General features: G+C 42.3%; 1 protein-coding gene across 1 annotated transcript in view; it reads right to left on the bottom strand.

The window, feature by feature from the left end:
* Positions 1–602: 602 nt before the first annotated feature.
* Positions 603–22005, bottom strand: part of GAD2 (glutamate decarboxylase 2) — a 76737-nt gene continuing 55334 nt past the window's right edge. Inside the window, exons 12-16 of the mRNA XM_026478919.4 lie at positions 18595–18673; positions 14660–14809; positions 8962–9069; positions 8527–8616; positions 603–776 (exon numbers count right to left, since the gene is read on the bottom strand). Coding sequence (XP_026334704.1) covers positions 603–776; positions 8527–8616; positions 8962–9069; positions 14660–14809; positions 18595–18673 — 601 coding nt within the window. The remainder of the gene's footprint in view (positions 777–8526; positions 8617–8961; positions 9070–14659; positions 14810–18594; positions 18674–22005) is intronic.

Here is a 22005-nt window from a genome sequence, read left to right as displayed (position 1 = left end):
TGGCTTAGTTTTTATATCTGCCCCTGCAGTTTGTATAACCCATATAAAATAAAAATCTATATGTTACAAAATAGGATTTCTTTTTAATATATATATTTTCCTTTTGTAAAATTATATGTATTTAAATACATTTGAAATGTTGCTATAGGTAAATTAGAAAATTTTTTTTCTAATACTATGAAAAAGGCAAGAGTTTTTATTGTCAACATACATTTTATATGCACTTTCTCCTTTGGACTGCACCCCAAAGAACCTTTTAGGATTCAGGGGCCATTTGGAACTATTCAATCCTACTACTCTGAAGTGAAAATAAAGCTTGATTTGCATACTCTATTAAAAGTAAGGGAAGTATTTATAACAATTTTAAGCTTTTCATTATTGATTAGAACACAGCCTTTTGTCACTAATTTTTAGAGAGGTATTCTAAACTTAGGAAAGGATTTGTAAAAGGAGCAATGTCTTGGATTTTTAAACTGTACTCTACTTTGACACCACAATATAGAAATAGATTTACTTTGGAACAAACTACAAATACATCCACACAGTTTGTGACAACTTAATTGTCTACCTAGAGAATTGCAACAGCTTAGCGAGCTATGATATTATAAATCTTGTCCAAGGCGTTCTATTTCTTCGATCAGGAAGTCAATGTCTTGGTGAGTTGCTGCGGGATTTGAGATGACCATGCGGAAGAAATTGACCTTGTCTCCCAAGGGCTGGTAGCTGACCATTGTGGTCCCGTGCTCCATCATTCTAGCTTTAATCACTGGGGCCACCTGTGGGGGAGACCAGAGCCACATGGTGACCCCTGGGGACTCTTCCACTAGTAAAAGAACCCAATATCAAGTAGCATTTTTAGTTTTTAACTAAACAACCTGACTCATATTTGTTTCCCTTAAAGGAATTATCTCCAAGTTTTTTGGGGATCAGAGCACTAGAGCAGTTTAACACATCCAAATTCTTGGAGGTGATAAGATGAATAATAAGTGATAGGCTCTCAGGTGTGTTCCGTGTCATCCTTGACTTTGTGAAAAAGAAAACTGCAGACCCCTAATGGAGCCATGCTAGGCCACGTCACCAACTCTGGGCTTCATACCTAACCTAACTATAGTTTCAACTTCCCCCAGAAATATAGTCTTAACTATAGTCTTAACTTCTTTGGCTCCCCCAAAGAAACATGAGGTAATCACCTAATAAGACCCTTTTCCCCAAAGAAAGGTGAGCTCACCCAAAATAATTCTCTTTTCTGTTTGTGACTTCCCTGTCCTGCCTTTAAAAACCTCTCCCTTAGTCTCTCACTCTGAGAAACAAACTGAGGGCCTCAGAGGGGAGGGGGGTGGGGGAATGGGATAGACCGGTGATGGGTAGTAAGGAGGGCACGTATCGCATGATGCACTGGGTGTTATACGCAACTAATGAATCATCGAGCTTTACATCGGAAACCGGGGATGTACTGTATGGTGACTAACATAATATAATAAAAAATCATTAAAATAAAAAAAATAAATAAAATAAAAACCTCTCCCTTTCTGTAGCCCCTTGGAGCTCCCCTCTACTTCCTAGATGGGATGCTGCCTAAAGCCAATTATATCTTTAAAATATATTCAGTTGAGTTTTTGTTATTTAACAACTTGTAGTTACGGATTTGGGAGAATGGGAAGAATTGGATATTGGTTCTAAGGCTAAATAGTTTAGCAATACAACATTTGGGGGAGGGCTTCTTGTTTTATTCCTCAGTACCTGTGAAAACACTGGAAATAGAACATAGCTCAGAGAATGGTTACCAAGAGGTAAGCCTCAATATCAAGTGATGTCTGAAAATAAGCAGACTTTTGAGGCCTTAAAGCACTTTTCTTTCTTGAGACCCTAAAGCCTTCCAGGTTCTTTTCATTCTCCTTCTGTATTATCTCAGTTTATAAGATTTTTTGAAATATGTTCCTTAACCACAATGAAAATCAGCTGAGGCCCAAAGCAGAGCCCACAAGGACTTAACATTACAGACGTGGATCACCAACGAGAGTTTACCACACATATGCCAGAATGATCACAGTGTCAGCAGTTCTCTGACGACTCTGTATGAGATGAAGTTCAAACTCTCGAGCTCAGCACGAAGGTATTTTGTCCCCCAGCTCTGAGGACTCATCTTCCAGTGCTCACTAAATTCAATCTTCAACTCTGACAAAACCTACAGTCAATATCCCTTGAATGTGCCACATATATTTTTTTCCCCTTCACACTTGTCCTCAGTCTTACTGTGTCACACTTGTTGTCTTGGCTCCGAGTCCCCTTTCTCTTCCAGGTCACACCCTACACGCACCCCAACACTCCACCACAGACCTCCAACCACGATGAAGCCTTTCCTGACTCCCTAGTCCAGTAGCATCTTTTCTCTTTAAAGTGGTAAATACATGGCCCTTACCCATAGAGTCTGTCTACAGAGTATTTCCCATTGTCTTATGACTTACAAGAAAATACATCTCATCTCCGCCATTTTGAAACTGCAATCTCTGAAGGGCAGACACAGTGTCCTTTATGTCTTTTGGTTACCAGCACTGTGTGCACATTGAGGGCTGCCCAAGTCCTTACTGATTATAAAGAGTAGAATAATAGGGATAGCTATGTAGGAAGAGGAACACATTTAACTTAAGTCTGTGTGTATGATCTCTTCACGTAAATTTTACCATTGGAGTTTGCAAATATAACATTTGATCATTTAAGTTCATTGCTGCAAATATGTAACCAGGAATGGCTGTCAGGGAGCTTTAGACTTAATTAGATATACATAGTAAGTAACTCAGTTCAAAATGGGGACTCTACCTTACATCATAGTTGGATTCATTTTAATGAAGAATAGCTTCATTCAAATCGAATGCGGTTATGAACATGTGACTTTTGAACATCAACACTTAAATAACCATTGGTTTACATGAGGTTTTCATTTTCACAGTACTCAGTGTGCAAATGACATATCTGATAAAGGGTTGGTATCCAAAATCTATAAAGAACTTATCAAACTCAACACCCCAAAAACAAAAAATCCAAATAAAAAATGGGCAGAAGACATTTCTCCAAAGAAGACATCAGATGGCCAATAGACATATAAAAAGAAGCTCAACATCACTCATCACCGGGAAAATGCAAATCAAAACTACAGTGAGATATCATCTCCCACCTGTCAGAGTGGCTAAAACAAATGCAAGAGACAACAAATGTTGATGAGGATGTGGAGAAAAAGGAATCCTCTTACACTCTTGTGGGGAGTGCAAACTCGTGCAACCACTGTGGAAAACAGTGTGGAGTTTCCTTAAAAAGTCAAAAATAGAACTAGTCTGCGATCCAGTAATCACACTACTGGACATTTACCTCCAAAATTCAAAAACACTAATTCAAAGGGATACACGCACCCTTATGTTTATAGCAGAATTATTTACAATAGACAAATTATGGAAACAGCCCAAGTGTTCTTTGATTGATGAATGGATAAAGAAAAGGTGGTGTATATATATGTACACACACACACACACACACACACACACACACAATGGAATATTATTCATGCATAAAAAAGAACGAAATCTTGCCATTTGCAACAACATGGATAGATCTAGAGAGTAGCAGGCTAAGTGAAATAAGTCAATTAGAGAAAGACAAGTACCATATGATTTCACTCAGATGTGGAATTTAAAAAACAAAACAAATGATCAAAGAAAAACGAGAGAGGCAAACCAAGAAACAGACTCTTACTTGTAGAGAACAAACTGATGATTACCAGAGGGGTGTTTTTTTTGGGGGGGGTAATGGGAGAAATAGGTGATGGGGATTAAGGAGGGCACTTGTGATGAGCACCAGGGGATGTATGAAAGTGTTGAATCACTATATTGTACACCTGAAACTAATACAACATTATATGCTAACTGTACTAGAATTAAAATTTTAAAAATAAGACCAAATAAATGTAAAAAAAAAAAAAACAACCCAAAACAAAGACTCAATGTGTAAAATTGACATATTTCCCATAAGGCCCAATTATTTATTAGTTACCAAATAGAAAACCAAGGACAGAGTTTACCTTCACTTTCATTTCACCTCAGTTCACATCCTAAACCTGATTTCCTCATCTAAAAATGAATGTGCATGATGATTCCAGCACCGGGATTTTCTGATTCTAGGTTAATGTGTTCTTAAGTCTCTTTCTGCCCTTTCATTACACAGGAAGGTAATATAGAGAGGAATGTTTCTGTTGGGTTGATCCTTCTTTCCCCTAAAGGACTGAGGATGTACACAGAGCATTGGGCTCATCCCAGGGAATAAGTATGAAAAAGAATTTAAATATCTCAAGTCTGGGATTAAGTTTTAAAAGTGGATCTCCTAGAATACTCTAGCATAAGGACATGAAATTTATCACTTTGTGCTGTGAGAGATGGCAAATCAATGTGTTCCTGGGAAGATAAATCCCAAATTAGAAAAGGAATTCCAAATCCATGTGCCTGCAGGAATTTCAGGAAGAATCACATAACTATTGCTTAGTTTTTATTTGTGTAATAAATCACGCTTGTTCTTCAGAACTGATAAAAAATAATGGTAATGCTTTACTCAGTGAATTAAACTCTGATTTCATTTTCATGGGGAATCTAAGCAAAACCACATAGAAATGGTATTTATTATTGAAGAGAATCATCTCTAACTTTTCAGATAAATCAAATCAAATCAAAGGTCAAAAATTTAAATGGTAACAGTATCATCCCAAACAACTTTTGGTGTAAAGTCAGATTGAATCCCTACAGTTGCTGAAGCTAGCTGGGTCAGAGAAATCACAGCTGTCTAAATACATATGACTTTTGGTTGCTTGCAGAAAATGTGGATGAACTAAAATCAGCAGGAACATGGAACGTCTACTTCATTGCATAATCACTAATTGCAAGTTCAGAAGTAAAATAAGATTCTGACTCTTCTGATGAGTATATAGCTTTTTCACTTATTTCTAGATGCTTTCTTTTGGTCACATTCTTGGTTTTGTTGAATAAAGACAGTCAGGAAAGAGAGGCTGCATGTCGAAGATTTCACTAAAGACCTACTCAGCAGGAGCTCTTGGGGCTGCCTTATGAATTCTTATCGTTTTCTCCCTTGAGTTATTAGCTTTTTCAATTCCTTAGAAAACAATAACCAGGGAACTATCCCATAATGTGAATCCACATTTGTTTCTCCCAAGAAAGCTCAGGTTAAAGCGTCACGGAATCACAGAAATTATTTTTTCACTATGTATCATAGAACCTTTTTGTTTCAAAATCTTGGAAACATGAGTGAAATTCTTGGAAAAATGCAAAAGCAGAATAACCATAAGTAGGAATCCTAACACTTCAAATTTCACCAATTAAATTCCTTGTTACATTTCACAACATAGACTTTGGAAGAGTGTCACCTTAAATAGGAGGCCAATCTACTTCCTTACCAATGTACTTTTCAATCCACTGTTGACCTTTTGGAAGTCCACTAGTCATCATAGGACTGGTAGATGCTGGGATGAGATATGCAGATAATGATCAAATACAATGGAATAAAATACAAGATGAAGGTGATGATGAAGAACCAGGATTCTTGTCTGATGAATGTCTGCATGGATTCCACCTGCTGGTCCTGCTGGTGTCTAAGGCATTTGCCTATGGTCATGTGGCACCCTAGGCCTTCTGTGTCCACTGTGCCTCAGTGATGATGGGCCACTTGCACACTCACAGTCCTGACCAGGCAGCAGGAAAGGCACCAACCCAAATCTCAGCCTCCCTTACGAAGTTGTTGACTCTGGTTGTTTCATAATAACCACTCGTTGCCTAGATATCTGTCCCCACATCAGTGTGAGCTCTGGGGAAAGGCCTATGATCCACTAGTAGGTTTCCTAAATGTTGTTTCTGCTCCCTGTTCTGGCATGTGCAAACGGCACTGTATCTCAGCAAACATTTTTGAGCCCCTTACTGTATGCTAAGCCGTGTACCAAGACAGGAGGGCACAAAGAGGAATTCTTCCTTGGAGGGTCCGGAATTTAACTTAATTCTCTTTTGCCATATGCCGCACAGAAGACTCCACATTTCCTCCCATTTTGGGTCTATATCAGCGCTGACCAAGAGAACTTTATGTGGTGATAGAGATGTGTTATATCTCCACTATCTGATACAATAGTCACTGATCACAAGTTGAGCCCTTGGAGTGTGGCCAGTGTAAGTGAAGAAGTGAATTTCTGGTTGAATCTAATTTTGATTGACTTAAATTTAAATGCCACATGTGGCTACTGATACCATACTGGATAGAACAGGTGATCTATTTTACTTTACCTCCACTGTTTTTCCTCTGGGATTGTGTGCATGTGTGTGTGTGTGAGTGTGTGAAGATACACTGGTCCCTGGACATTATACTTTAAGGGCTTTATACTTAAGAAGAAACTTCTGAAACTCTGAAAAATTATTGACATAAATAAACAAAAGTTAACCTTGATATTTTATGTGGTTCTGTTGTGAATTCCAACTCTGAATTGCTGAATTCTCTGTATTCCAGTCAGGAAAATGGAATCACAGGAGAGGAAAAAATGAAGAGAACTCATTTTGCAATCCCCCGACTTTCAAATTTGAATTACCAACTGTGTAAAAATAGTTGACTAATATCCCAATGGCTCTCCCCAAGAAATAATCTCCATTCCCATCACAGTTCATGTGACTTGCTAAAACCTGAGAGGCATCTGAAGAGAGCTGTATTGATATGGGGGGAATTCAGAGTTGATTTTTGCTCAGAAAGTGATGGGAAAAACCACTTTCTGTTCTGTTTTCCCATCTTGCCCCATTCCTCAGCCCAGCAATAATGAATTGATTCAACAAATTAAATCGGCCAAATTATTCCATGGATTCTCTGTCTGGTCAATAGGTTCATTAAAGAGGTAGAGCCAATAAAAATGGAAACATCTAATTTCTAACTAACTTGTTAAATAAAATTAGTTATTGGTAAGATGATACATACTGTGAAGAAGCCACACCATAAAACATCAGGAAAAAATATGAATTCTTTTCCCTCAAACGACAATAGGCCCCTTTTTGTCTCCCTATCATCTTCTCCAATGTGACCCTCACCCTCCCTCCCTCCCACATCTTGGGCTTGATTTCTTGGAATGAGCAAATGAGTCAACTTCATTAAAACTTCAAACACAACCATGACTCCTCCTACCCAGACACATGCACCGATGGATCCCCATCCTAGCAGCTTTCTTCCATGCATTCCTCTAGGTCTGTGGCTCTGAGCTTAGGCTGCACATTGGGATCACCTGGAGAACTTTTAGAACTATTCCCAAGCCCATCCAAAACCAACTGAGTTAAATTCTCAGGGTTAATACCTGGTCATCAGTGTTTTCTATAAAGCTTCAAGCTGATTCTAATGTGCTCCTGCCCAGATGTCACATCAGGAAATGGACATTTAACTTTCACAACCCTGTAAAGGCTCTGCTTGACCAGAAACATGGAATATCCACTTAGCCCATCCCCAGTGCCAAGCCAACCCTAGGCTCTATACTTATTTTGTTGTTCCTTACTCATTTTCTTTTCTTTTCTTTTTTAGAGAGAGAGAGAGAGAGGGCACATGAGCGAATGCATGCATGCACACAAATGGGGGGGGGGGCAGAGGGAGGGAGAGAATCTCAAGCTTGTTCCATGCCCGGTAGAGAGCCTGATACGCGGCTCCATCCCATGACCCCGAAATCATGACCTGAGCCAAAGTCAAGAATTGGACACTTAACCAACTTAGCCACCCAGGTGCCTCTCCTTATTCATTTTCTATCTTTCTCTTCCTCTTCCTTATTGTTTATTCTATAAAAGCTTCTTGCTTTCCACCTTATTTTGCAGCTCTCTGGATCCCTGGGAATGGAGGCTGTCTGCTTCATGAAGTGGTAAATGAAGTCTGTTTGTATCACCCAGATCGTCTTCTTTAGTCGTCTCTAACACTTATGATAGTTGAGTGATCTAAAACTAGATAGGACTTGAGCCTGGGACACAACATGCGCTCTACACAGTGGCCATTAGTATTGTTTCCTGCCGCGATACCTTCTGGGGTTCACCACAGCTCTAAAGACTCCACAGGGTAGCCTTGACCTTGGCATCTCAAGAGGGACAGCCTCAGCTCTGATTTCTAACCATTGCTGGTGCCTGAAGTCTCTTTCTGTGCTTATAACACAGGTTTTGCTAGGCAGGACAGGCAACTTCCTGCCTGTCCTGGATTCTTACTGCATCGTGAATGGCAGGAAAGCTGTCACCTGATTGCTTATTTTAAGCTCTCATAAATTTGCTCTCAGAAGAAAAGAAGCAAACAGAGTAGTCAGAAGTCTGGATATACCAGCTCTGAATGGCCTGGTTCTGTAGGAGCCCATGAAGGGGCGTGGGCCTGTACACCAAGGTCAAGGTGGATTTCTCCTAGAAACGCATGTCAGAGAGACGCCTCACATGTGCAAGGCCCAATGGATGCACCAATGTCTGGACCAGAGGAGCCTGTATCACTTACCTTCGAGAGGCGGCTCATTCTCTCTTCATTGTCTTCCAGGACACGCAAACTTGGAGGCACATACCAGAAGCAGACATTTGTGTGCTGAGGCTACAAGGAGGAAAGTAACATTCATACTCGGCCCATCGTGGCAACTGAGAAAATTCCAAGCACATTTCAAATCTATTCTGCAGCTTCCGAATAGAATCTGTTTTAAATCCATTATCGCTTCTGGAGTGCCTGACTTTCACCACACTATACAGAGTTACTGTTTTGTGAGTTTGATTTTTTTACTACAGCTCAGAACAGCAACCCCATCAGCCCAGCTTCTCCTTGGTAATGGTCCTGCTTACCTAGACAATACATAATTGACTTAAAAAAAAAAATCAGTGATGAGAACTGGTAGGAACTGGAACTGACTCAACTTTTGGGGATCATAGGGACAGGAATACGCACCTTTCCATCAAACACCATTTCGTATCCTTCTCTGTTTTTTATGATATTGTATAAATACTCTGCCAGCTCCAAGCACTTATCAATATGTGCTTCAAACCCAGTAGTGCCCTGAATAAGAAAAGAAGAAAGCTTATCAGGCAGGCTGAGAAAGGCGGGTGGGCTCTCTGTGGGACTAATCTCTCCGGAGACTGAGGCTTTCTCTGCCACTTCCGCCTCCGCTCTGGTCCCCACTTTGCTTGCATAAGACTCTGCTTCCAGAGCCTTCCCTGGTGATGATTTCTCCTTTGATGCTCTCCCCTCAGGTGTTTTTGTTCCTTTCATGTCATCACAGCTCCCTACCGAGGATTCCTTTTCTTCCCGAGCCCCCATTCTCTAGGCAATTATTTTGATTACTCAAGGGGAAAATTTGCCTCTGCCATTCCGAGGGGTAATTATGGAAGTCATTAATGACAGGAGGCTGGGCTGTTCTCTTCCTGCGGAGAAGCAGCAGCACCAGAGAGCCCCCAGCAGGCCTGCTTAGCTCCTGTCCGTCATGAAAATTTACCATTTCCAGACCCTGCTTTTGTTCACCAATGTACTCCCATTATAGAACAAATAGGGTAGGTACTCAATGAATATTTGTTGAACAAATGAATATATGAATCTTTAAGGGGCACACAGATGCTTTGTTAGCCTGTCATTCTGCAAAGCTCATTAGATTTCTCCTCTGGGGATAAATCACTCATATGTTTGTAACGGGCGAACATTATCAGGGAGGTCTTTTTGTTTCCGGCTGTGGAAGCCCAGGATCTGGGCTTGCGAAAAACAACACTACAGCCATGGACTGGAGCTGTTTAACAGACCTTGGGACACTCCAGGGAATTACTTTTCAAAATGGCTTTCCTCCTAACTCCCCCAGCATTTGTGGAGCGCTCATAGAAAGCTTAGAAGACAGCTAATGCGCATCCCAGGAGCACTTAGAAGAGGCCAACCAGTGACTAACCCAACATGGAAACTGGAGGGAGCAGCTGTAATGGACGTAAGACGGGCCCACACTCCTATTGACGGTCTCATCATCTCAGCATAGCCAGTGACTTTAACATCTGAAGCCTTAAAAGAAATCTGATGGGTTCAGGAATCTTTTCTATGGAGATTGCTGCCCTAGTTGATGAATCAGAGAGTCTGACTGGTTCCTGATGACCCCAAGGATGGGTCCCGATTGATGCCTGAACACCCAGGCCACAGCCTATACCATGCGCTCTATGACTTTGTGGTGCCAAGGATTTGGGGTTGGTTTGGACTGATCTGGCAGTTTGGGTATACTGGGGATGGACCCTAGGTAGGAGGGAGAGAAGTTAACTGTTCTCCAAACTGGACCCTTTGAACCAGTGTAGGGTTGGCTTTAAACTTGCACGTACCTGATCCAGGATATGGCCAGGACCAACAGGACTCTGACCCTGGCCAGCCCCATGACCTTGGCTAATCTTTTTACTGGTCTCCTGGGAAAGGTGGTGCCTGTGTGATTTCCCTGCCACACAGGGGCACGGTAAGGTAAAACGAATGCTCTGAAAAGGAGTTTGGTTGTATTGCAAAGGCACTGGGATTATCGCAGACTGGAGGGGGAGCCCTCTGGCCTTTGCTAGTCTAGGACTTCATTCGAGAAGATCAGGAGTAACCCAACCATCCCTTTAGTTGTAAGCTAAAAAGGTCCAAGGGGAAGCGAAAACTCTAGTGTGCCCTTTGAAGCCTGTCTCTGCGTGTTGGGTATTTATGCGAATAAGATCCATATTTTATTTTCAAGGTTTTGAAGGTTTTTAGGAGATTCTCCAAAATGTACTCATTCATCAAATACTTGCTGAGTTGCTGTCCTATGCCACAGTTGTTATTCTGAGAGTGACGACAGCCCTTGGAAAACTCGATCAGGCGTGGCATTACCATGCTCTGGGTTGCTATGAGGGAAATTGAGATCTCTGAGGGGCACGCCTAAGTGAAAGTCTGGACGCTGTTGTCTGAGTTACGCTGAGGGAGCTTCGGGAGAAAGATGGTTTTATTTTCTCCCTCATTGTCCACACGCTTAGGATTGGTTTGGACTGACTTGGCTGAAATACACATTCCACAAGGTGTTTCTTTTGCTCACTACTGTCCCCCTCCTACCAGCAGGGCTGGCATATATTAGGTGCTCAATGTATGTTTGTTGAATGAGTGGATGAATGAATGGAAATCTACTTTTAATCCCTGGGGCAGTGTTTTTACACAGTATGTTCTGAGGAACCATTTCTATCGGCACCAGGTTAACTGTGTTGATAATGTAGTTCTGCTGGTTGAAATCCTACGTATTGTACCTATCCTGTTCTAGACCCATCTCCGAGGCAACCTCTTAATAAATCATTCTTGGCTCTCAAACTAGGAATGGGCTCTCCATCCTTTAACTTCTCAAGGTGCGTCTGTGTCTCTTTTACAACCAGGTATGTTCTGTCTTATGTGATGGTTATCTGTGCATTTATCTTACCTCGTCTGGAAAATTGTGGTCCCCTCATCTCACCCAGCATCAGGCCCAATAACAGATACTCATTACATACTTATTAAAATAAATTAATATTTTAGAGAGAAAGTGAACATTCATTCAGTCACTCAGCAAAGGGTGCCTGGCATTACTTTCCCTTTAATAGTTTTCTCCTGGTATTTTTTTTTTTCTCAGCCATTTGCCAGTCCCTCTGTTATCTACATTTTTAATGAGGGAGGCCAATCACAGAAAATGATAAGGAAATCTGCTGATATGCATAACCATACACAGAGAGATTTACCATGAAAACTAGGTAGTTACATAGTAAGCCATGCTTGTAGACCTAAAATTAAGGTATGTTCATTTTTTCTCTCTTCCTTCCTTCCTTCCTTCCTTCCTTCCTTCCTTCCTTCCTTTCTTTCTTTCTTTCTTTCTTTCTTTCTTTCTTTCTTTCTTTCTTTCTTTCTTTCTTTCTTCTTTCTTTTTCTTTCTTTCTCTTTCCTTCTTTCCTTCCTCTCTTTCTTTTTGTTTTTTTCTATCTACACTGAATTTTAACCACTGAGGAAATCTGTAAAATCTGGAAAATAATCATCAAGTCGTATTTAGCATTCTCTAATAAAATACAGACAAAATGAAAGATCTCCTCACTAAGAACAGAGTTGAGGGCAGGCACAGGGCCTCTGCTCATGACAGGCTTACATATGGTATTACCGCCTGGACTGCCTGCTAGCATTCACATCAAGAGGCTTATTTTTTTGCCTACAGTTGCTTTCATCAAGTTCTCTTGGGCTTAATGTGATGGCTGTCATTAGTGCATTTAGCTCCATTAGTCATTAACAGATTAAGGAATATTTATAGTTAGGTTACTAGTTTTCATGCGGTTTGTATTGCTAAGGAGAAAATGTGGCTTCACTTGAATACCGCGTTCTCCAGGCATATCCAGTAACAGGGTTTCCTGATGAAAGCTGCCTGCTCCTCAGGGTTGTTTTTGCAGATCCTTTTCTCATGCCTGAGGAGATACGAGATAGAATGTCATAGCCAACTCTTTTTCGGTTCTTCTGAGGGCAGGATGACTTCTTCCCTGGCTGGCGTCACTAGAGAGCTCCGACAAAAGTGTGATTACCCTTCCCCCTCTTCTGGATTGCAGGACTGAGCTTAGGGCTTTTCACTATTACCATTTCATTTTGCAAAACATGCAGCTTTAGGTCGAAAAGCAAATGAAGTTTTTGCCATTTCCGTGTCTAGATACTCAGAGTTTGGCCTGAGGAATTAAAGGAATACGCACCCCTCATTTATGGATAAATTACGTGGCCGCTGAGGTCGTTCCTTGTTTTTTTTCTTTTTTTCTTCCCTCTTCTGATGCCTCTGCTTCAGTGCGTTCGGGTCTAGATCCTTGGCCCTTATTTCAGGCTTCAGTCGTTCCTGTTGTTTCATTCACACCTGATGGCCTCCGAGTTCTTTCTCTTACAGCCAACCGCTGCCCCATGCTGGCGAGGGGGCTTCAGATGGAAAAGGAGCAGCAGGAACTGATGAACCATGAGAGGAGCACTTCTGTGCGAATATAGCTAATGATCGTCGTCTTAATAGAAACACCGCAGGGAAAGGGGGCGGGAAGGCTGATCCTGAACAATATCTACAGATCGAGCTCTCCTCAACTACCCAGCTGATGTTCACGCTCGTTGTTTGATTCCCAGCAATTAAGGAAATGAAAAACCTACTCATTTTTAAACGATTTGAGAGGACGCCAATAATTCCTGTTCTTGATTTAGTTATTTTTGCCAAACGAGACTCATTCCAACAGAATGAGTCTCATCTTGGGTGGTGGGGACCCAGGAAGTGTCCCTGTCAGGCTCTCATCTTTCGAGAGAGGAAGGGGCCCCTGCCCATCCCACCACCTTTACCAGGGGAACAACTCCAGGCAGCCGCTCAGAGGAAATTCAGCCGGCCACAGACCCTTACGGAGGTCTGTCTGAGAATATGTCAGCCCAGCCAACCCCAGAAACCCTCTAAGAGTTATTTCTGCACTAAGTGAGACCATCTTTCTATTTAAACTGCCTTTTTCCTGAATAGATCTAAGGAAGCTTCCGTAAGATGACTGCATTATTGCTGACTGCATTATTTCACTCCCGAGCCCTCTCGGTTTCTTGTCAGCTCTCTGCCTCTCTCACTGCTCAAGGCATTCAGTTGACTTTGAAACGTCTTACAAGCCGCGGCAGAGGGAACTTGCTGCTGTGAACGTGGTTCCTGCCTCTTCACACAGACCCGGGCAAGAGCACAGTCTGTGGTCTCATCCTGGCAGGTCACACTCGTGCCGACCAAGTTATCTTGCGTCCCCTGGATGGAAGGGCCCCCTGTTTGTGTGGGCTACTGAGAAACCATCCAGCCCAATCTGTGGCCCCTCCCTCCAACATAGAGGACCGCGGGGCATGCCAGCCTCCCTCTAACCTTGCCCTTTCTCGTTTCCTTTGTCAAGTTTCCCTTGTGGACTCTTTGAGCGGATGGGTTTTCTAGCAGTTGGGTGTCTCTGGCACGTCAAGCTGGCATTGGCCATTGCCTCCTGTGGGAGGTAAATGAAACCAGGTGGGAAGTCACTGATTCGTGACATTGAAATCAGGAATCTGGTCCAAATGAGAAAGAAAAGCTTTGATCTTTCCAGCCTGCTTACATTTCAGCATGCAGGTATCCTCTTTGAAGGCTGCTTACAGAGTTTCTGTTTCTGAGAGGAGCGATCAAGTGTAGTTAAATTCTGGGCTAAATGGAGAAACCTTACAAAAGGAGGTCACTGGGTAGTTCCAGGGTTTTTTTTTTTTTTTTAAAAAAAGAAAAAGCTTTGTAACTAGACGATATCCCTTGAAATGTGGAAAGGAAGCTACCGTGCTGGGTTTTGTCCTCCAAACAAAAAGAGGGCATCATCCTCCCCGAGGGATCAATCACTGCGTAAAAACCAAGAGTTGAGAGACAACAACAACAACACGCCTCTAAAGAATCCAGATGTTCTGTTGTAAAAGCAACCTGGGTTTGCTTTCTAGATGAGTGAGTATTAGAAGCAACTTGGCTTCTGTCCTTGCCCGTGCAGGAGGCGGATATCTAGATGTGGGATCAAAGAAACAATCTCAGGTAGTTTTCGATTTGGAGATCAATGTTTAACTTCATAAAAGGGTCACCAGATATAGTTTCTGTCTTTAGGCGACACTCGGTCAATGTACACGTGCTCACCTTCGCCCTCCACATTAGCCATAATTTGAAAACATCGACGTGGCGTCCGCACTGTAAGGCCTTGTCCCCAGTGTCGTAGGACAGGTCATAGTGCTTATCTTGCTGGAAGAGGTAGGAGGCATGCATCTGGTTGCAACTCTGCATCAACCCCTAGAAGAAAAGAGAAAACTTAGGCAGCGCTACTGACTTGATCAGGGGCTCTGTTAGATTTGCGTTGTGGGGAAAATTATGAAGGAAAAACATTTTTATAGGGACACGGAACTTCCTGGAGAAAGAAAGCAGGGAGAATCAAATGTTTAAAGTGGGGCCAAGGGGCACCTGGGTGGCTTGGTTTGGTTAAGTGTCTGACTCTTGATTTTAGCTCAGGTTGTGATCTCAGGGTCATGAGTTCGAGCCCTGAGTCGGGCTCCGCATGGAGCTTGCTTAAGATTCTCTCCTTCTGCCCCTCCCCATCCCTGTTCATGCATTTGTGCATATGTGTGCATGCTCTCTCTCTCTCTAAAAAAGTGAAAAATAAAATAAAATGAGACCAATATCTGGACAGTATGAGCTGTTTAGATAGGTCAGTTCTGTGGGATAAATGGCTCAGGGTCAAATGTAACTACAGGTTAACAACAAGGGCATATAAGCTTTAACTCTCCTTTTAAGAGGCTGTGATTCCTTAGAAACAATCATAATCAGAGTATAATGTTCGTTCTTTGAGGGACCATCCTGCTATTTTGGTTTTGTTGTAATTAAAATACTTCAGAAACTCTTTGGTTCTGGGGCGCCTGGGTGGCACAGCGGTTGGGCGTCTGCCTTCGGCTCAGAGCGTGATCCCCGCGTTATGGGATCAAGCCCCGCATCAGGCTCCTCCGCTATGAGCCTGCTTCTTCCTCTCCCACTCCCCCTGCTTGTGTTCCCTCTCTCGCTGGCTGTCTCTATCTCTGTCAAATAAATAAAATCTTAAAAAAAAAGAAACTCTTTGGTTCTGTAAAATACTAATAGTGTGATTATTCTAGTGTTTCATTCATACTTAGTTCAAGTATTTTATCATTTGGCTGTTAGGGTTTGAGTCCTCTTTGGAAGTCATAGCTTTTAAGATAGGTTATTGTTATTTTTATATGCTGAAATCTAAAACAATAAAGACATTGTTATTCTGAGGCGTGTTAAATAGCCAATCTTTCAAATGCCAGGTTCCCCTTTCAAGAGTGGCTAGTACTGCGTTTTTATAGTCGGTTGCTTGTGGTGGTTAGAGTGGGACGTTTCATTGCCAATGATCTTTCCTTTGCCCCAGCACCAGAAGCTTAGCATGGAAAATGGGTGGCAAAGTGAACTACTCCAAAGAACAGGGAATGAATCATGCTTTCTGACTAAAACAGCACTGTCAGTCTCCTCACCAGAAACCCCACCACGTTTCAATTTGTCACGAACCACAGGCAGCCTTTGACTCTTTCATTATCTACAGTATAATTGTGATTCTACAGAAGCTTTGGCATTTGTTGTTTTTTTCCTTGTGACTCATGACAAGAGAAGAGAAGACTAAGACGCGATCACCTAGTTGAAGTTAGAAGTGAGAATTCCTTAAAAAAAAATCACCAAATGAAAACCAAATGTAATGCAACTAGGTAACTGAGACCTGAAAGATCAGATGGTAGGCAATGAAGCTGGGCTCGACCCTATAGCTGGGGCTTCGTTTGCAGTGGAATTCATTGTTTCTTTTTTGAGAGTAAGGGGAATTAAATAATTGTAATAGAGCAGTAGAATGACATTGGGTTTGAAAAAGAAAATTCACTCGAAGACCTGTAAGATTGAAAACTGCAGTTGCAACAGGGCTTCTAATTTGTTTCGTGGTCACAGAAGCTAGGCATGCACGCTCGCTTATGGAAAGGTGTCACTGGTCATAAGGGAGACCACGCCAGACTGTGGAATGGTGGATAGAGCGGACCTGGGAGAGGAAACACAGGACCTCTCAAAGGCTGGCCAGCACCAGTCTCACTGTACAAAAGGATAAATAAAAGTCATGTTTTTTACATAAAGGGCCTTGATGAGTTAACACTCTGATTCCAAGCCATTAAAAAGTTATAGACCATTATGCGGCCAGCTATTTTAAGTACACTAATAATTGCTGTGCTAGCAAGTAGTTGCTGTAAAAGAAATTCCTGGGGTCAAATAAATTTAGAAAACTCTACATCATAAATCCCTTCTTCAAAGATAGTTGCAATGTATATCAGCATATTAAAGGCTCTGATATGCCCTGAAGTAACGAAACTTCCCTCTAACTCTTTCATCTAAAATATCTCAAGCTTTTTTTAAACCCAGAACTCTCTTATCATAGGACACTTAATACAGTCCTATACAATGGTATTATTCCTTATATCTCAATAAGGGACATGCTGTCAGAGCATCATAAACTCTTGGATTTGGGAGGGATCCTAGAGCTTTTATTTTACTTCTTCTCAATGAAGGAATCTTTTCTATCTTCTTACTAATAAGTGGCTGTCCCATCTCCAATCACTTCCCCTGGTGCTGATTTTATTCCTATGCAAAGCACTCATTACCTCTGGGGAAGCTTAATTTTTAGAAAAGCTTTCCTTTCATTGACCGGAAATCAGACCTAAAATCATGGCATATTCTGATTGTGCCATCAAATCAAACCCAGTGCTACTGACCCAGTTCCCTGAAGCTCAAGGAAAAAATGAATTTCTCCCACTTGAGAGTCATTTAAACTGTGAAGGCTGCCATCCTCCAGCCCTTTAAGTTTCTTTTGCTTTTTAAATTAGACATCCTTAATTATTTCAACCATCCCTCTCACGTGTTCACCAATTGTTCCCCACTGTTTGAACGCTAGCTTGATGTGCTCCCATATGCAATCTGGCATTGACCTAAGGAAGCACTGAAGGCTTGGTTTATCCAGAGGACAGTGGGAGACTACCACCTTCCTCATCCTGACACTCCACTTTTTTAAAAACCATTAATATTTTATGAACACTAAGTTTCTCTTGACCCATTGTTGACCCTGTTGAGTACAACCTAACATGTTCTATGCCTTTTTCCCAAGTACATTTTAGCTAAACCCATATAGCTGTGGCTAACTGGTTTTCCACAAGGGTGCCAAGACCATTCATGGAGAAAGAGTAGTCTCTTCAATAAATGGTAGTGAGAGAACTGGATGTCCGCATGCAAACTCATACCTCACACCACACACAAACATTAACTCAAAATGGTTCAAAGACCCAAATCTGAGAGCTGAATTTGGTTGTGTTTTCTTAGAAGTGTTGACAAGGATGCAGAATAAGTTGGAACTCTCCTCCATGCTGGTGGGAAAGTAACATGGTTCAGCCACTTTGGCAGGTCCTCAATAAGGAACATATAGAATTATCATATGATTCAGCAACTCCATTCCTCCATTGAAAACAGGTCCATCGTTTGAAAACAGATATTCAAACAAATAATTGTCCACAAACGCTCAGAGCAGCTCTATTCATAACAGCCAACAAGCAGAATTAACCCAAATGTCCACTGAAGGATGAATGGATAAATAAGCTGTGGTATATTTGTACAATGGAATATTGTTCAGCCACAAAAGGAATGAAATTTTGGTACATGCGATGATACAAATGAACCTTGCAAACATTATGCTAAATATTTACTATGCTAAATAAATACATCATACTAAATAAAGTAAGCCAGACACACACACACACACACACGCACACACGTACAATTTAACAATGTATGAAACAATGCCTGTCTTGTCAACTCAAAATAAAACCATCCTATACATGGAAATAAGAGCAGGATAATTATAATTATCCTCATGAACAATTTCCCCTTTCTGGATATGGCTTACTGTTCCAGCCTGTGAATCATCCTGTATTCTGATTCTGTCACCACACATATTTACTCTACCAAACGCCACTGATGGACGGGGCCATGAATCAGGAAAGCCGTACCTCTTCTCTAACCAGGAGCGCGGAGCACTGCAAAGGGACGCCCATCATCTTGTGTGGGTTCCATGTCACAGAATTGGCCCTACAGGAAAGAAATGGAGTTAAGAGGGTGGCACCTATGACTGGCTCAGACTACAAGGCCCTATGCCAGGACAACAGAGCTTCGAGGTTCTTAGCGCTATTTCTCAGACTCCTGGATGACACTAAATTTACAAAATAAGACGTGGACTCTTAAATCTACAACCTTTTCTTTGCCTACAGAGAGAGTAGGCGAGGGTGGGCATCTTCATGCGGCACCCCCTTAGCTTCCACGGAGAAATTCAGCCAGCCTCCATGTGATTTGAGAGCCCCTTTGAGTGGCTGGGATCATCCACTTCAGGGTCCTGCCTTTGGTGGCCAATGAAGAGGGCACCAAGCCCAGAAAGGGGCTGTCTTCGCATGCCTCCATGGTTTCTGGAAGCACAACCATAGTGGCCTGGAGCTCAGAGCGATGGCTCGTTTCACTGCTTAATTTTGTTCTTCTCACCCAACCTCTCCTTCTTCCTCTTCAATTGATTATTATATTTTTCATATCTGTCCTTTCATATTAGCTTTTAGCTCATCCTATTTCCATCTCTTCTCTGACCCAGATACATCCTTCTAGACCACAGGTGGGATATGCTATGGCTCCTATAGTAGTTTTCAATCTATTTTGTTCCAACACACTTGAGAAATACAATGCCCTCCCATCAGTAATACAGCTTCTCAGGGTTTTATGCTATTTGCAAAGTCTAAAGCATAGTTCTGGGTCAGATTCTTGTATTAATAATAACAAAAGAATAATAATAATAATAATAATGCCATCAAGGGTGAGTACAGGCCATGTGTTCAGTCTTGTGTCCTTGCTCTACCCTATACCCATTTTCATTTTTCATGACACCATTTTCATCACACCAGATTATTTTTTATTCTCAGAAAATTCTATTCTCATGCTCCTGGGTCTCTTAATGCTATTTCCTCTTCCCGGAATGTCATCTCTCTTTGCTTTACTTGGTTAAATCTTACTTATGCTTTAAGGCCCAGATCAAGGGTTATTTTCTCTGCAGACTTCATCAACATCATTCAACTTCTCTCCCTCGGTTCCACTGAACTCCAACCAGCTCCTCCTCCAGCTCCCAGGGAAAGCAAGTGTCCCCTCCATGAGTGAGTTCCTATCATGCACTTCACGTGTTTATCAGCAAGGTGAGTGCCTGTGCATGTCTTCTGAGAGCCTGAGGATCCTTGGGGATGAGACTCATGAACATGACCTTGGTATAAACAGACTCACAGGTGGAGGCAAAGGAGAGCAACCTGCGTCAGCTGCCCCCAGAGTGCCACGGATCACTGCCCCTCCTCTGGCTGAACAATAGACTTGGGCTCACCCTGCTCCCAGCGCTCGAGGTGCAAGAACCTTGGGAAGAAATGAGGAGCTGGGAAAGATCCCATTCTTCTATCTGATGAATGGTGGGTGTCAGCTGGACAGTCAGAGAACACTTACTAGCCTGAGGATCTCATCTGAATCAGTGAATAGGCCATCTCATCTTCTGATACCCAGTAAGCATTAAATAAGGTTGGCTCCTACTATTGATTTCAATTCTATCGTTTACACACCTTGTGACATCAAGTACATATATACTGCTTCTAGAAAATTCTACAGCTCTATCCTTAATCCTGATGAAACTCAGCTTTGTCAGTAATGACACCCGATAGGAGAAGAAAATAACTATTTTTCATTTCTCTGACCGGAGGTGTTTGTTTCGATGCAGTGGCCAACTTGTCCTTGAGCACATATACACTGCTTCTAGAGTATTCTATAGCTCTACGCCTAATCCTGAGGAGACTCAGCTTTGTCAGTAATGACACCTGACGGAGAAGAAAATAACTGTTTTTCATTTCTCTGACTGGAGATGTTTGTTTCGATGCAGTGGCCAACTTGTGTTTTTAGAATAGACGCTGCTGAGGCCCACGACTACCCGTCACGGAGTTCTCGTCCTGCCTGTCTCACAGAGGGGCTGCCTCACGGACATGGCAAAAAAAAACTGCACAGAGTGATTCAGTGACATGTCCTTAGTTTGAGAAAAGTTGGCAATTTATGAAAAATAACCCCAGGTTCATTTCAAAATGTTTTGTTGTGAGGTTCAGTCATGTGGCTGCTTTGATTTACTCTGTTAGAGAAAAGTGACTCTCTGAGGGCTGTTTTAAGACATGTCCTTGTGCCCTCATTTGCACCTCAAACTTAGCAGGCCCCACATGAACTCATTGACCCGCCCCTCCTCATCCTTCCAGATCTGTTCTTTCTCGTGCGTTCTGTGCCTCAGTGCCTCACACTGTCTTCCCCCCACACATCCAGCTCTCAAACCTCAGCATGGTAGTAGCATTGTCTTCTTCCTGATCTCTTGCCATCACCCTTTGCAGCTCTGGTCGATTTTTTTTTTTTTTTAAGTGCGTTATTCTGTAGTCTTTGGTGCTTGTAATTTTTGAGGAAGATGTTTCATAGAGTACAACAAGCTAACGCTAGCTGGGTCAAAGATAGCTACAAAAAAATGTCCCCCATACTTTTCAACATATTATGTAAGACTGTAAAGTCTGCCAAGGTGGAAAGTCTCTGGAATTTCTTCAAGTATTGGAAAATGAGGCTAAAGAAAGTATTATATACAAAGAGTGTTCAAGCATTCTGTAATACGCAAGGCTCTTCGTGTAATTAGAGCGCAACTTATCTATATACACACGGATTTATGCTGCTCCTGATTGGTTCTGTGGGCAGGCCCTCCACTGAGACTCCCTGCGCAAGACGTGGACACTCCAGGAGCTTCCAATCACTGTCGTGAGTCCCTCTCAGTCTCCATCCAAACTTATCCGGACTTCCTCCAAGGACCCTTTCAAACCTCTGTGTCCTTGCTCTTCACCTTCAATGTCCATCTTCCACTTCCGCCTGACGCAACACCGATGCCCAGCCCTGCGTGAAGTCTTCCTTGAATAACCCCGTTCAGCAGGAATCGTTCTTCTCTGTGCTTGCCAGTCAGCTCGCTTGTCTGTCTCTTGAGCCTTTACTTCCTCTGCCCTGAAGGTTAACCCACCATTGACTGTCACTCTTCCCTACTAGATTCTGAGCCCTTAGAAAACAGGCTTCACACTATGTTCATCTTCGCGCCCTCATTGTGCCAACTGATGCGCCTTGCAGACGACAGAGGCTCAGTCACTGCTGAACCGAATGTGTAACCCCCTGGCTCTCGGGGCAGGAGTGAGGGCAGTGACGGTAATATGGCAGAAGCTGTGCCAGGACCTTCAGCTGGGCCGGAAAACCTTCAGAGGGGACCGCCGCAAAGGGAGACTGCAGGCACGGCAGCCTGCCGTGGGGAGGGATTAAAGCGGACCGTTTACAAGGCACAGAAGCGT

The sequence above is a fragment of the Ursus arctos genome, unplaced genomic scaffold (genome assembly GCF_023065955.2).
Source record: "Ursus arctos isolate Adak ecotype North America unplaced genomic scaffold, UrsArc2.0 scaffold_30, whole genome shotgun sequence".
Taxonomy (NCBI): Eukaryota; Metazoa; Chordata; class Mammalia; order Carnivora; family Ursidae; genus Ursus; species Ursus arctos.
This window is presented reverse-complemented; position numbering and strand designations above follow the sequence as displayed.